This window comes from Lathyrus oleraceus, chromosome 6 (genome assembly GCF_024323335.1).
Source record: "Lathyrus oleraceus cultivar Zhongwan6 chromosome 6, CAAS_Psat_ZW6_1.0, whole genome shotgun sequence".
Classification (NCBI taxonomy): domain Eukaryota; kingdom Viridiplantae; phylum Streptophyta; class Magnoliopsida; order Fabales; family Fabaceae; genus Lathyrus; species Lathyrus oleraceus.
In genome coordinates this window covers 34,670,025-34,685,259 of record NC_066584.1, presented here as the reverse complement: position 1 = coordinate 34,685,259, position 15,235 = coordinate 34,670,025, and the positions used below count along the sequence as shown (strand labels likewise).

Here is a 15,235-nt window from a genome sequence, read left to right as displayed (position 1 = left end):
CCTCAATTTAATATGTTACATGCTTTCTTTAATTCATAATATTCTTTCAGCTAAGGCCTGCGAATTTTGTTGTTGTACCATGTTGTAAACATTATTCAGCAGATCATTCACGCCCTGTACATAAAGGTCAACTTGTAATAGTTGAAAGCCAGAAATCATCTTCTTTTCAAGCATCGTAGGTAGTGATGGAGGTCTAAGCGAGGGTTCACCCTGGTGAAATTATGGAGCACATATGGGGAATGGAACAGGCTGGAATGCTCATTGGCTTTCCCTAATTTGGATATGATCTTGCAACGGTGGAACATATGAAGAAGTTATTACGACTGGATCATCCATTCTTTGAGGAAGAGGTGGAGGATCTTTGGCATTCTCAGCAACGACGAAAAATCTTTGGAATGCATGTCCCTGGGGTTGTTTTGGACCTTCTTCTAACCTCCATGAGCCTCGTTTAAGGATGTTTCCAACTTCTTTATTATCATTTGAGAAAAATCTAAAGCCATGGGTTCAAACTTCACGTGGACCAACTTTTGTATTTTTTTCTTTAATATCCAAAATAAATAAATAAATAAATTAAAAGTTAGCATAGAATTAAAAATTAAAATAAAAAACCAACTTGGCATTCACATCATAAAAAAATTAAAAAAAAATGCTCTCACATCATTTTTTCTGATGACTGAGCTTCAAGAGGGATCAAAACAAAAAATCTAAAAATATTAAGGATGAAAATAAAAAATAATAATTTGCAGAGATATTTTTCAAAGTTTTCCTATATGACAAGGGAGAAAAATACTTATTAACCCAAAAATAAATAATACTCCACACCGAGGCCAATATTACAACAATGTACAATCATTTGTTTATAAACAACATTTAGGAAAAACATAGCCTGTAGTAAAAAATATAGTATGAGTCTTACTCTTCACCAAGGTTCACTCGTCTCTCATATGCTATTTTTTGCTCAGGATAGATATGTTCCCTTAAGATTCAAAACCCCAGTTGGAAAAATTCCATATGCTTCAAAACATTTTCAAAAGAGGCATGCAATAGAGACCATGTTACACTAACTTTGCATACTCCTTAGACAAGTCAATATTTTTGGAATGCATGTCCCTGAGGTCGTTTTAAACCTTCTTCCAACCTTCACGAGCCTCGTTTAAGAATGTCTCCAACTTATTTATTATCCTTTGAGAAGAATATAAAGTCCCATTCACTTTGGCAAATACATTCTCAACATCATATATCTTCTTCCATGCTGATGGCAATGCGACATCCATCTCCCTTATTCGTTGTATAAGTGAGTTCCCTTTCTTTGCCAATAAGTGAGGATACTCAAAAGGTTGAACTTTCTGTCGTTTTCCCATAAGAGGCTTCCAACCTTAATAAGCTCGCCAAGAAGCCCATCTAGTTTGATAACTACGACATAATGAGCTATACGGGAACTTTTCCCCCCGAAAACGGTCAAACACGAACTCGTCTCCTTTTCATTCAACTTTGAAGGCCCAAAGGTTTAAAGCCTTGTGCATTTAGTACGAAATTTCTTCCATTTTTTCCTGACTCCATTCTTTGAGGTCTTTTTAGGGAAGGATCTTCGATCGAACTTGCTTTGTTGGCTCTTACTTCTTGGGAGACCCTATTCGGCTTTGTACCTCATATCATTTCATAGCAACACGAGAATGAGAGGTCAGATAAGTATAGCTCTCCAAAATATGGATCTCGCTAGTAAATGGTAAAGCCTCGGTCCCGAAGGGCAGATGAATAATTTTGGGTGTCCTTCTCATTTGAAGCATCGTTCTATGACAAGCCATCTTATTTGGTAGCAAAAAGAAAATGAGAAATAAATACACTCTCTTAGGAACAACGAGACAAAGGAAAATTAAATCTTCCACACTCTCACCAAATATGTCAATGTCTTTACTCTTTGATGGCGGCTTCCACTAGCAGTCATGTCTTTATGTATCGTTTTTGTTGCCTTTTCATTGCTTCCATAGAAGACCCGAAACAATCATCAAAGTCTTAGGTATCCTAAAAAACCACCATCTTGATATTTAGATAAGTTTCCTCTTGAGATTGGTCGTCAGGAAGGTAGACATAAGTCTCGGACCCGACCAAAAAGTGATTGTGATTCCATAATTTTAGGAATTTGTTGGAACATCTCAAAGGCATATCAAGATGAAAATTACATATACTAGCATAATAAACACGTGTAAGAGGAGTAACTAGGTAATAAAGGTATTTAAAATTCTTCATAGTGTCAATATACACCTCGAACATCTTCTCGCCTTGTTTGAGAGAGAGAGAGAGAGAGAGAGAGAGAGAGAGAGAGTTGACCCCGTCCCGAATCAACAAAATTACGCTTAATGTTAAAAAGATGAAAAAAAAGTGTCAAGGTTTGTATATTTTTTTTTTGTATTCACACAAGTACTAGAAAACTTTGACGTAAGCCTAATTCGCCAGATGCAGTTATGAATGAGGTACCCCAAGTTGGTTAAGAACATCCACTTCAAAGTGGTTAAAAGGAAGTTTGAAACCTATCTTGGAGAACAAGCATTCATGAAGAGGAATGACACATGCCTCATACTTATAACACAACCTTGTATCCCCTTTTGGCGAGAACACCCCTTAGTCCAAAGAGGAACCCACCTCAAAAAAATAATCGTCTAGACCTTCTTTGTTGACGAATACGAAAATGATTTATAATGTTTCCTAGTTCATCCTTGTCATCAGATCTTAGTCCTCTCAATTTCGAGAAAATCGATAATTGTTTAACTTCATTTAAGTCTCACAATCAACACGTAAAAATAAACGACCATAATTATAAGCACAAGATTGAGATTTCAACCACAACATTACTTCCATGTCTGTAGGATCATGATCAAAAGCGTGAGGATGCACCCAGGTGTATATCTGAGCCTTTCGTTCTTGCTTGAAGTCATTTACGATAAATAAAGTTATCAAGGGCAAATATGGGAAAGCAAAACATTTGGCAATTTCCTTAGAGTCGAGGCCACCAACTTTTTTCGATCTTCAGTCGTGACGTATCCTCTCGATTCTTCCATAACTATCCTCACAGGAACCATGATAAATGTTAAATAAGTACAAGACAAAAGAGATTCCGATCATTACCTTTAGAGAGTAGCGATTATTGATACACACGTGTGAGTCGAACCATCTGAGCGTCCCAAAGGATGTCAGAACAACAATTGGCAGAAATTTATATCAGAAAATGGAGTTAAAAGTAGAGGAGGTAACACGAGAATCTCTGAAATCTATATCAGACAACTCCCCGCATAACAATTTTAACCATCTACCATATATAAGTCAATAAAACACCATTTCAGATATTATTTCACTCTCAAACTTTTTCTCTACGACTTCACTAATTTGAATATTTGAATGCAAATAATATATGTCCCTTATTCGTTTTATAAGTGAGTGCGCCTTCTCAGCCAATAAGTGAGGATACTCAAAAGGTTAAACTTCCTCGTCGTTTTCTCGTAAGAGGCTTCCAGCCTTAATGAGCTCTCCAAGAAGCCCGTCTAGTTTGATAACTAAGGCATAATGAGCTCTACTAGCACCTTTTCCCCCCGAATACAGTCAAACACGAAGACATCTTCTTTTCGTTCAACTTCGAAGGCCAAAAGGGTTAAAGCCTTGTGCATTTGCTACAACATTTATTCCATTTCTTCCTGAAGTACAACCTTGAACTTAATCGAACTTCCTAGTTCTGACTCCATTCTTTGAGGTCTTTTTGGGGAAGGATCTTCGGCCGACCTTGCATTGTTGGATCTTACTTCCTAGGAGACCCTCTTCGAATTTACACCTCATATCATTTCATAGCAACATGAGTAGGATAAGTTAGATAAACAGAAATATCCAAAATATGGATCTCTCTCGTAAATGGTAAAGCCTCGGTCTCGGAGGGTGGATGAGTAATTTTGGGTGTTTTTCTCATTTGAAGCATCATTCTATGACAACCCATCTAATTTGCAAGCAAAAAGAAAATGAGAAATAAAGACACTCTCTTAGGCCCAACGAGACAAAGGAAAATAAATCTTCCACACTCTCACCAAATATGTCAATCTCTTTCCTCTTTGATGGCGGCCTCCACTAGCAGTCATGTCTCTATGTATCATTTTTGTTTCTTTTTCGTCGCTTCCACAAAGGACCCGACACAATCATCAAAATTTTAGCTATCCTAAAAATCCACCATATTGATATTCGGATAAGTTTCCTTTTGATATTGGTCGTCAAGAAGGTAGACATAAGTCTCGGGCCCCTCCAGAAAGTGATTGTGATGCCATAATTTTAGGAATCTGTTGGAACATCTCAAAGGCATATCAAGATGAAAATTGCATATACTAGCATAATAAAACCGTGTAAGAGGAGTAACTGGGTAATAAAGGTATTTAAAATTCTTCATAGTGTTAATATACACCTCTCGCCTTGTTTAAGAGAGAGAGAGAGAGAGAGAGAGAGAGAGAGAGAGAGAGAGAGAGAAGAGAGAGAGAGAGAGAGAGAGAGAGAGAGAGAGAGAGAGAGAGAGAGAGAGAGAGAGAGAGAGAGAGAGACTTAACCCCATCCCGAATAAGCAAAACTATGCTTAATGTTAAAAAGATGTAAAAAGAGTGTCAAGGTTTGTATGCTTTTTTTTGTATTCACACAAGTATTAGAAAACTTTAATGTAAGCCTAATTCTCCAGATGCAATTATGAATAAGGTACCCCAATTTGGTTAAGAACATCCAATTCAAAGTGGTTAAGAGGAAGTTTGAAATATATCTTGGAGAACAAGCATTCATGAATAGGAATGACACATGCTTCATACTTATAACACAACCTTTTATCTCCTTCTGGCGAGATCACCCCTTAGTCCGAAGAGGAACCCACCTCAGAAAAAGAATTGTCTAGACCTTCTTTATTGACGAATACGAAAATGATTTACAACGTCTCCTAGTTCATCCCTGCCATCAGATCTAAGTCCCCTTAATTTTGAGAAATTCGATAACTATTTAACTTCATTTCAATCTCACAATCAACACGTAAAAATGAACGACCATAATTATAAGCACAAGATTGAGATTTCAACCACAATATTACTTCTACTTCCATGTCTATAGGATCATGACCAAAAGCGTGAGGATGCACCCAGGTGTATATTTGAGCCTTTCGTTCTTTCTTGAAGTCGTTTACGACAAATAAAGTTGTCAAGGGCAAATCTGGGGAAGCAAAACATTTGGCAATTTTCCTAGAGTCGAGGCCACAAACTTTTTTCGATCTTCAGTCGTGACGTATCCTCTCGATTCTTCCATAACTATCCTCACATGAACCATGATAAATGTTAAATAAGTACAACACAAAAGAGATTCCGATCATTACCTTTAGAGAGTAGCGATTATTGATACACACGTTTGAGTCGAACCACCTGAGCGTCCCAAATGATGTCAGAACAACAATTGGCAGAAATTTATATCAGAAAATGGAGTTAAAAGTAGAGGAGGTAACACGAGAATCTCTGGAATTTCATAGGAAGCGAAAGCAAGAAGAAGGAAAACTTTGCCCTTGATTCTCTTTATATTGATTGGTCAACTGTCAGACGATCACCATCAGGTAACATGGGGAAGTGTATCCATGTTTTCGAAGAACATGATCGAACTTCAGTTTGTTTAATTATTACAGTCCACTAAAAAAATTGCTTTTATCATCATGCTTAGGACCACATGTTGAATTCACCCTACAAAATAATACGGTTACAAGATAAATAATTAATGAGAATATTATTGAGGCCAACTGCTCCCACTGATCAAATTTTCTAGTTCTTCTTCTGTGGGTTGAAGGCTAGCTCGGGAAGAATACGACGACATCTATGGCGGCCCAATAATGTAAATCCTCACTTCACTGAATATCAATAAAGAATTGGGGACAATTGTTCAGGATCAACCACATGCCTAAGAAGAAGGCCCAATTATTATGCCCATATTGTGGTATTCGTTCAACGAACAAAGGAATAGGCAGAACCTTGTCAAAAGTCGGACACTTGATCCAAGCTACTAATGCATCATCCGCCATTGAATCTAACCGGACAACTCCCCGCATAACAGTTTTAACCATCTACCATATATAAGTCAATAAAACACCATTTCAGATATTATTTCACTCTCAAACTTTTTCTCTCCGACTTCACTAATTTGAATGTTTGAATGCAAATAATATATGTCCTCTCCGCTCAACTGCACCCATATCTCTCTCGTTGTCGCCACTTCGAAAGAGCTCATTTATTTGACATTTTATATTTTTCGTTCCACTTGAAAACATGACTAAATTGACAATAAGTTACTCTACACTTTTTTTAAGGAATGAATAGGTTACACTACAGTACAATGGGTGAGAAATGTGTAAAATATATCGACACTATTACCTCATTGATCAAATGAAACCAGAACCCACCCACAGTTTTGTCTTTACTCCGATTCAAAACAATTTTCAACGAAGAGAATCACATTCTCCGTCTCCTTTCCACACTCAAATAAAATTTAAAAAATAAATTAAAAAACTAACTACTAATCCCGTGCAATCCACGCGAACACCAAGAGCTTTATAAATCTCACTCACGCCTCTCTCTTCTCACTCCATACTCCATCGCCGTTTTATTCAAAACTTGTCGTCGTTTCAAAATGCAGAGTCTACAACAGAAAGCTTCTGAATGGAGCGGAGTTCCGACGAACGAAGCTTTCTCCATCGACGAGACCAATCTCTTCCAGAAACTTGGCCTTCAAACCTTCATTAACCTCTCCACCAATTTCTACAACAGGTTTCAATTTTCTACGATTATTCAATTTTGTAAATGTATAATAATAACTGCGAAAACAATTATTCATTTATTTTATATATGTTTTGGAAGGGTTTATGATGATGAAGAAGAATGGTTTCGTTCAATTTTTGCCAATTCTAAGAAAGAAGAAGCTATTCAGAATCAGTACGAATTCTTCGTGCAAAGAATGGGAGGTCCTCCTCTGTTCTCTCAAAGAAGAGGTATTTTTTATTTTATTTTGCTGTTTGATCATACTTTTGCATTTTAGGCTGAATCAAAATATTTCTAATGGTTAAAAGTTATTTCCATAGTTTGAATTCATTGCTTTTATATTGAAATTTGCATGCTTCTGAAGAAAGCTATGAAGGACACCCCGAATGTGACCCCAACCAACTGTCATGACGATATTGATAATAATTTGAAAAATGAATACATTTAATGTAATCACAAGTGTCGGATACCAACACGGATAGGGACACCTCTTTTTTTAGAGGTGTTGTGCTACATAGTGATGAAGTGACTCCCTAATTTAGTCTTTGAAATTGCATAATTGCTCATTTTGTTTATTGAATTTAAGAAATTTTGAAATGATCATGAAATTGTAAAAATTTATATTACATTAAATCATTAGTTTTGAGGACTAAATTGGATTCTAGTGTGTACCATTTTGATAAATGGTCTAATGTGGACTAATGTCTACCAAGGTTTTAAATAACTGCCATGGTTCTGGTCACGCAAATTTCGCAATTTCTGTCTATATAAATGTTGCGACGACCGCAAATTTGGTAAAATTTTTTGCGATTTCGATTGGTACAGGTGTTGCGATGACTGCAATTGCATAAAAACTTTTGTGATTTCGGTTGGTACAGGTGTTGCGACGACCGCAATCGCGTAAAGACTTTCACGATTTTGGTAGGTGTTGTGACAACCGCAATCGCGTAAAGACTTTCACGATTTTGGTCTGTACAGGTTTTGCGACGCTGATTACTATCGTCGCAGTTGAATTAACCACAATTTGTTCTTTATTACAAAAACAGTAAATAATTTTATCAACACTTTCCAAAACTGTCTTGTCACGGACTGTTTTTAAAACGGTGTGTACCATTTTGAGTGATTTTCAAACATTGGTCCATAGTAGATCACATGAGACACTTGTCCACCCTAGTATTGGCCAATAACTATAATTACTAGTGGATCCCCCATCAAACTGCTGTGGGTTTTTGACTGATAAAATGTTTTTTTCTTTTTAGGGGGTGAGTTTGGATAACCTTCTATACAAATACTTAATAAAAGAATCAAACTGCTGCAAAAACATGAATCACTACGGGAAATATGTTTTAAAAAATACTCAAGTTAAATTTGATATTGATTGGAATGGTTCTTGTGTTGAAAAAAACTCTCATTTAGCTTTTATATGAACAGTCATAACTCATAGAACTTCTTTTTTTGTTAGTAAAGACACATTAGTATATCTTAATTGAGAAGCTTCTAAAGTTATTCGAAATATGGTTCGATGTCCCATTACTGGAGAAAGGTTAGTAACCAAAACGCTTATGAATAAGCTACACTAGGTGAGTTGTAGCAGCCTGTTAACTGATTTACTGATAGAAGAATTATTTACTTGACTGAGAAGAAGTTTCTGTAATAATCATTTGCAATTCCATCAATTAAGCACTTATGTTTTTTGTCCTTCCGTTTTAAAGGGATGGTTGAATATTTTTTTTCCCAGTCGAAAGCAGATTTTTCATAATAAAAATGAAATAGAAACTGAATGTCATACACAAAAGACAAAATGATCATGAGAATGAGATATGTGCAAAAGGTTGTGTATTAGTCTCATCCTGGTTGGAATGCTTCAATCCATCAACTCAGTTATTGAATTTTGAACATGGAACCTTGGTTTCTTTCTTAATATATGGCAGGACACCCTGCCCTAATTGGTCGACATCGACCATTTCCAGTCACTCATCAAGCCGCAGAGAGGTGGTTACATCACATGCAACAAGCATTGGACACTACTCCAGATATAGATGATGACTCAAAGATCAAAATGATGAACTTCTTCAGGTTTATTTTCCGACTTAAAATGAAATTTCCTGCTAAACGATTACTCATGATAAAGTTTACAATCCATAATATTCTTGTTTTTCAGGCACACTGCTTACTTTTTGGTGGCTGGTGATGAGCTAAAGAATCCAAACCAACAGATGCCATGCAAACATGCAGCTGGAAAAGATAATTCATGATACATGAAGCTTTGTATCAATTTCCTGTTTATTTTTATTTTTGTCAAAATCCTCGACACACAGATCGGAAAACTTTCAATGAAAATGGAATTTGGATATCTTAATTACGATATGTTGGGCTGGTCTCTTTGTGTTATCCGATCATTGTGGTTCCCTGATTCACTTGTATCTGGTTGCTAGCTTTGGTTGAGATTGAATGTCTGTCTATCTATCTATAACTCTAACAAATTGAAAATACCTTCAAAAGTGTTCCCACTTCACTCATTTTTTACTCTGAAAAAGTCTATAATCTGTAATCTTCATAACAATATCCATCCACAGTTTATGAAAAGAAAAGCCTATATCAGACTGCAATGCAACATGTGCTTTGTCACAGTTTTTTTTGAAAAATTCTTTGAAACAAGGTTAGACATTATATTTATTGCTATAAAAGAAATATAGTTATAGACTTAGATTTGTTTTGATTCACGTGAAACTAGGTTTAATTTAAATTTCTTCTAACTTGTGTTTCTCAACAATTCTCTCATGTTAAAGATTCAAATCAAAATTTTTAAAACATATACGTTTAATTATAATAATATTTTTCATATTCCATACCGCTGTCAAATTAATACAAGTTTATAATTATTGATTTTTTTTAATAAAAGATTTTTATATACAAGTTTTATAATTAATAATTTTATTATTTTTGGGTCAATTTAATAAAAATTTATAATTAATGATTTTTTTTTAATAAAAGATTTTTATATACAAGTTTTATAATTAATAATTTTATTATTATTTTTTTAATAAAAAGTTTCTATTTATGAATTTTTTAACTTTATCCAAAATATTTTAACCTAGTATTGATCTATAGTATGTATGATTCAAATTATAAATTATGGATGGTGATTCGAATCATGAACTCAAAAATTGAAAATGAAAAACTCTCTAGTATTGGTAATTCATATCACATGATATGTTGATTTCAATCACTTTTGAAAGTTTTAATTTTTCTATATTGCGTGAGCGTGATTTGAATCATGTTAAATTCATTTTAATGGTGATTTGAATCGTGATGTAAAAATAATAAAAACAAATTTTTGAATGCATTTGTTATTTGTTGATTGATTCCTTTGCATATATAACTGATAAATTCTTCATTTTTTTGTAGATCTAGAGCTTTCCTATTTTCCGCTCGAACTTTTTATTTTCTCATTAACTTTTTGAAAAAAAAAAGTTAGATTATTGCTTGAGGTTTTATAACACATTGCGAGATACTTTGTTATTAATTTCATTGTAAATACATGTAGTCAAACTTTATTGTTAACCATATTTCATTTTTTATGAAATGAGATATTAAGTTCCCATATATTTATAAATATTAGAAGTAATATTTATATTGGATTGTCTTATTATGATAATACTACATAATATGTTAATGTGTTATATGATGGTGTATGTCACACTTTCACATGAAATCCCTATCGTCTCTAATTAAAGAATTGATAACTTTAATATTGTCAAACATTGTTTATAATAATAAGTTTATAAAGTAGGTTAACTAGGTGTTTCACAGGTCTTGTAGAATAATATACTCCTTGATCGAGTATGACAGTAAAATATAAAAACTTAATGAAACAAGTCAATATAGGATATTGAGACTATTTGTTGTTATTAAGTATACTCCAATATCAAAAAATATATTATTGGACTATAAAAATATAACACATATTATGCATTGTGTTTAATATAGATATAAGGACAAACATGCAATTATATATATTCTCATTATCGCAAAAATGTTATGTTAGATCACATGACATTCTCGTAAATACAACAATAATGATATGTTGATGGATATTGCTCACTGTTTATAATGTTAAATAAGTGTTTTAATACTATTACTAATGTTACAAACATCTACACGACTTAGAGGATCACCCTATATCATAAAACAAGCATTGTCTTAGCACTGATTTAACTTCATCAATTAACTTGGGACTATTGTTCCTAATACTTTTGAGGAGGAAGAGCCCTGTGTTGGATTGTCTACTATTCTTGTTGGAGATTCAAGTCGGTTAAGTGGATCTTTGGTTCCTTTGTCTCCTTTGGTCATATGGAAATTGAGTAGGCGTTTTTTTTACCTAGATGGGGATATGACTGAGTTGGTTGTCCCGTATTGGCCAGGTGGTTTAGTCTCTCGGTTCTCATATTTTGAGTGTCGACCCTTCTTTAGAGCTTTATCTTTAGACTTCCTTGGTTGAAGAGATTTCTGCAGAGAAATTTAAGACTTCCTCAGGTGGCCTCAACTTTAATGAAGATATATTCTAAAGATTGGGCAAAGGACTCCTTCAAGTTATTGATGTGGGAAGGAAGGTTATGATGCTTCATGCAATTCACAAGATGGGTTCAGATAATCATATCCAACTATCTCTTAAATGTTTTCTGCCTAATGATGTTGTGTCTTTAGTGATCCATTTACTGGTACTAGAAACCCGATAGAAGTGGGCCACACTCAATCATAATTTATTCTATCTCATTTAGTGATTTAGTCTAGTATTTTATCTCATACTGTTAGAGACCCTGAGTGGTCTAACTCATGTCTACAAAATGTCATTCAGGTCTTGGTTATATCTAAAAAGTTGACTTCTCTTGTAATAAGAAGGATCATTTTGAACTTAGGAAGTTGGTTTAGTTAGAAGAGAGAAATGCTTTGGCTAAGAGGGTCAGGGAGGCTAAAGGGTTGCAATATTATTGGTTCTTTTAATCTTAGAGGGATGGGGTTTAGTGCCAAATAGACAAAAGCGCGCGAGTTGGTTAAGGATATTAATATGAATTTTGTTGCTCTTCAAGAGGTTAAGATTAGGGAAGTGGATGAGCTCTTGTATAGTTCTCTGTGGGGATAATCCAATTTGTGGTTTGAGTTTTTTTGATGTAGTGGGCTCTAGTAGGGCGTTGTTATCTAGTTGGTATAGTGCAAAGGGAAATGTGATCTTATCATTCTCTAGAGGATAAATATTTAGTAGGGGTGAATGCTCGTCCATTTTTTGTTGTAAATATTTATGCCAAGTTTTCTTTGATGGATAAAAGAGTGACATGGGTCCATTTGGTGAGGGTGCGCGAGTGGTTTCTTGGTGACACTTGGTGTGTCTTAGGAGATTTTAATGCAGTTATTTGTCTTGCTGAGAGAAAAGGAGTGGGCGTGGGGACTCAGGTTCAACCTTTCATGGAGTCCCCTGAATTTATAGTTTTCATCGAGGCGATGAACTTGGAGGACTTACCCAGGTTAAGTAGGAAATTTACATGATATCACTCTAATGGGGTTTCTATGAGTATTTTTGTTCATGTGCTTTTGTCTGCGGGGTGGGAGGGGGATTGAGGTTAGGGGAGCCTTTGGACCTTGACACGTGGTGTTTCATATAACTATTCAATTATGGTCAAGTATCCCTCGCAACTTTGGGGACCTAAGCTTTTCAGTTTAACAACTTATGGTCTGGTGCTCCGAGTTTTAACTCGGTGGTTCGTGATTCGTGGGTGGTAAAAGTTTGTCATCGATAGATGGCATGCTTCCTTAGGGATAAGTTGAAATCTCTAAATTTATCTCTAGGTTTGGAATATGGAGGTGTTCGATAATCTTGATTTTAGGGTTAAGTCTTATTTGAGTAAGCTTGAGAGTTTAGATTTGAGGGTGGAGTTAGTGGATCTTACTCAAGAGGAGTTAGAGGGTAGATCGTTATTTTGTCAAAAATTGTGGGAGATTATTTGGTATTGTGATTCCCATATGTTTCAAAGATCTATAGTCTTGTGGCTTAAGAAGTAGGATGTGAATACTAGATGTTTCCATGCTTGTGTCAAGCAGAAAAGTCGTAAAATTAGTCGGATTGCTCTTAATGTTGAGGAATGGTGGGTGGATAAGGTGCCAAAGGTTTTAGAATATGTTTCTAGGGTATTTAAAAAAAACTTCGTATATCCTATGGGTTCTAGGCCTACCAATGATGGGGTCATCCTTCATTGTCTTTTGTCGATCGAGGCGGGGTCCCTTTCTGCTAGGTTTACTCTAGAAGAATTGAAGGAACTGGTATCTCAGATAGATGGGTCTAGGAGTCCCAGCCTTGATGGATTTAATTTTTCCTTATATAAGAATATTTGAGGGCTTATTAAATCGGAGATGTTTGACCAGTTTTTTCCTAGCATTGTTTTATCGAAGAGTCTGGCATATTTTTTCGTTGCTCTTATCCTAAGGTTGATTATCCCTTAGGTTTGGGATATTTTAAGCTTATCTCTCTTCTTGGTTCTTTGTATAAATTGATGGCTAAGGTGTTTGCTTCTAGGATGGTATGAGTTATTCTTCAGAGCAGTCAACCTTTGTTAAGGAAAGGCAATTGATGAATGGCGTGATCACTCTGATAGATGTTTTATATCTTGCTAAGAGGTCTAAAAGAGAGTGTTTTTGTGTTCAAGGTAGATTTTGAGAAGACTTATGACTCAGTTACATGGTCTTTCTTAGAATACTTGCCGATGAGATTTTGTTTTGATGGTAGGTGGATGGCTTGGATTAAAGTTTGTGTCTTTTTTTGGAGTCTTTCTGTGTTGGTGAATGAGTTCCCAACAAAGGAGATTCGTATCTAAAAGGATTTGAAGCAAGGAGACCCATTGGATTCCTTCCTTTTTATTTTGATTGTTGAAGGCCTTAGCTCATCCTTGAAAAGAACGGTTTTTGTTGGTATCTTTTAAGGGTTTTACGTAGGGAGTGAAGGGTTAAAATTGTCTCATCTACAATATGTCGATGGTAAGATGGCCGCGGGGGTCCTGTCGGTGATAACCTTTTGATTATTAATGTGGTTCTCATAATTTTTGAACTTTCTTGTGGCCATAAAGTGAAATTCATTGAGAGTTTTCTGTATGGAGTTAATATGGACATGCCTTTTTTGGATTTGGCTAAGAAGTTTTTGCATTGTAAGGTGTGTGCTCTTCCCTTTAAGTAGTTAGGGATTCCAATGGGTGCAAACTTGAGGGAGAAATGGAATTGGATAATTTAGTTCATTTAGTATCTAAGAGGTTAACTTCCTGGAGGAATATATTTATGAGTCTTAGAGGGAGGTGGTTCTGCTAAATACGACATTGAACTCTATTCCTTTGTTCTTTTTGTCTTTTATGAAAATGTCAAGTTTCAGTCTGGTAGAAGTTGGTTGGTTTGAAGAGGTGTTTTCTATGGGGGATTCCAAAGGGGGTGATAAGGTTTACAGGTTGAAGTGGGTGGATTTGTAAGGCCAAAAAGGTTGGCGTTTTAGGTGTCATGGATCTTAGGCAAGTTAACCTCGTTCTGTTAATTAAGTGGAGATCGAGGATTCTTTTGAATGTGCCTTCATTGTGGAGAGATATTTTATCAACAAGGTATGGTTCACAATGGTTTTATTTGTCGATGCGGGTGTAGGGTATAGGTTCTTAGGAGGGCGTGTTAGTGGTGGATAGGGGTCTCGTTTCTCGGGTCTTTACCTGATATGAAGTCTTATTGATTTGTCTCTTCTTGTGTTAAGAGGCTCAGGGATGGCTAGATGATCAAGTTTTTGCATGATGTTTGGGTTGGAACAACCCCTTTGCGTGTCTCTATTGAGCACTTATTTCCCATCTTTGAGCATAAAACCTAAATGGTGAGCTCATTGGGAGTCTATGAGGGGGGATGTTTAGGTCTGAAGGTTTAGGTGGAGGTGTCCTCTCTGGATTTGGGAGGAAGAACTTTTGGAGTCGTTACTTGGTCTCCTAGTTGGGTTAGGGAGGTTGGTCAGAAGGATGTTTGGGTTTGGAAACTAGACTCGGTAGGTGGATTTTTGGTGAAAGGTTTGTATGATTAAATTGGTTCCCTAGCCGGTCAGCCAGAGAATAGGCATGATGTGGTGCTTTAGGGATTTTTTTAAGTTTTGGAAGAGTTGAGCTCCTTCTAGGTTGTCGACTATACAAAGTCTTCTTAGGCGTTAGATTGTGTCGAGTGGTGGTGAAGTAGGGTGCGATGTGTGTGTTGGACATGTGAAGTCGGTTAACCATCTCTTTGTGTTGTTCGAGGTATCTTATGCTATTTTATACAAGGTATTTAAGTGGTTGGGGTGGCCAGGGCCTTTGTTAAGGCGAGTTTTAGTTGTTTTTGAGTTTAGGGGATATGAAGTTAGGATATGTAGGCCTATTTTCAATCTAGCATTTTGTGGT

General features: G+C 35.7%; 1 protein-coding gene across 1 annotated transcript; it reads left to right on the top strand.

The window, feature by feature from the left end:
- Nucleotides 1–6,445: 6,445 nt before the first annotated feature.
- On the top strand, nucleotides 6,446–9,188 carry LOC127093563 (two-on-two hemoglobin-3). The gene is made up of 4 exons (XM_051032513.1): nucleotides 6,446–6,806; nucleotides 6,897–7,027; nucleotides 8,729–8,873; nucleotides 8,959–9,188. The coding sequence occupies exons 1-4, from the start codon at nucleotides 6,670–6,672 to the stop codon at nucleotides 9,050–9,052; spliced, it is 507 nt and encodes a 168-aa protein (XP_050888470.1). The 5' UTR covers nucleotides 6,446–6,669; the 3' UTR covers nucleotides 9,053–9,188.
- Nucleotides 9,189–15,235: the final 6,047 nt, after the last annotated feature.

What these genes read in the sequence shown, in the direction of transcription:
- LOC127093563 (XM_051032513.1), top strand. Translation starts at nt 6,670, where the DNA reads ATGCAGAGTCTACAACAGAAAGCTTCTGAATGGAGCGGAGTTCCGACG. An exon ending in TCCACCAATTTCTACAACAG is followed by an intron (nt 6,807 to 6,896) that starts GTTTCAATTTTC and finishes ATGTTTTGGAAG; the next exon opens with GGTTTATGATGATGAAGAAG. An exon ending in TCTGTTCTCTCAAAGAAGAG is followed by an intron (nt 7,028 to 8,728) that starts GTATTTTTTATT and finishes AATATATGGCAG; the next exon opens with GACACCCTGCCCTAATTGGT.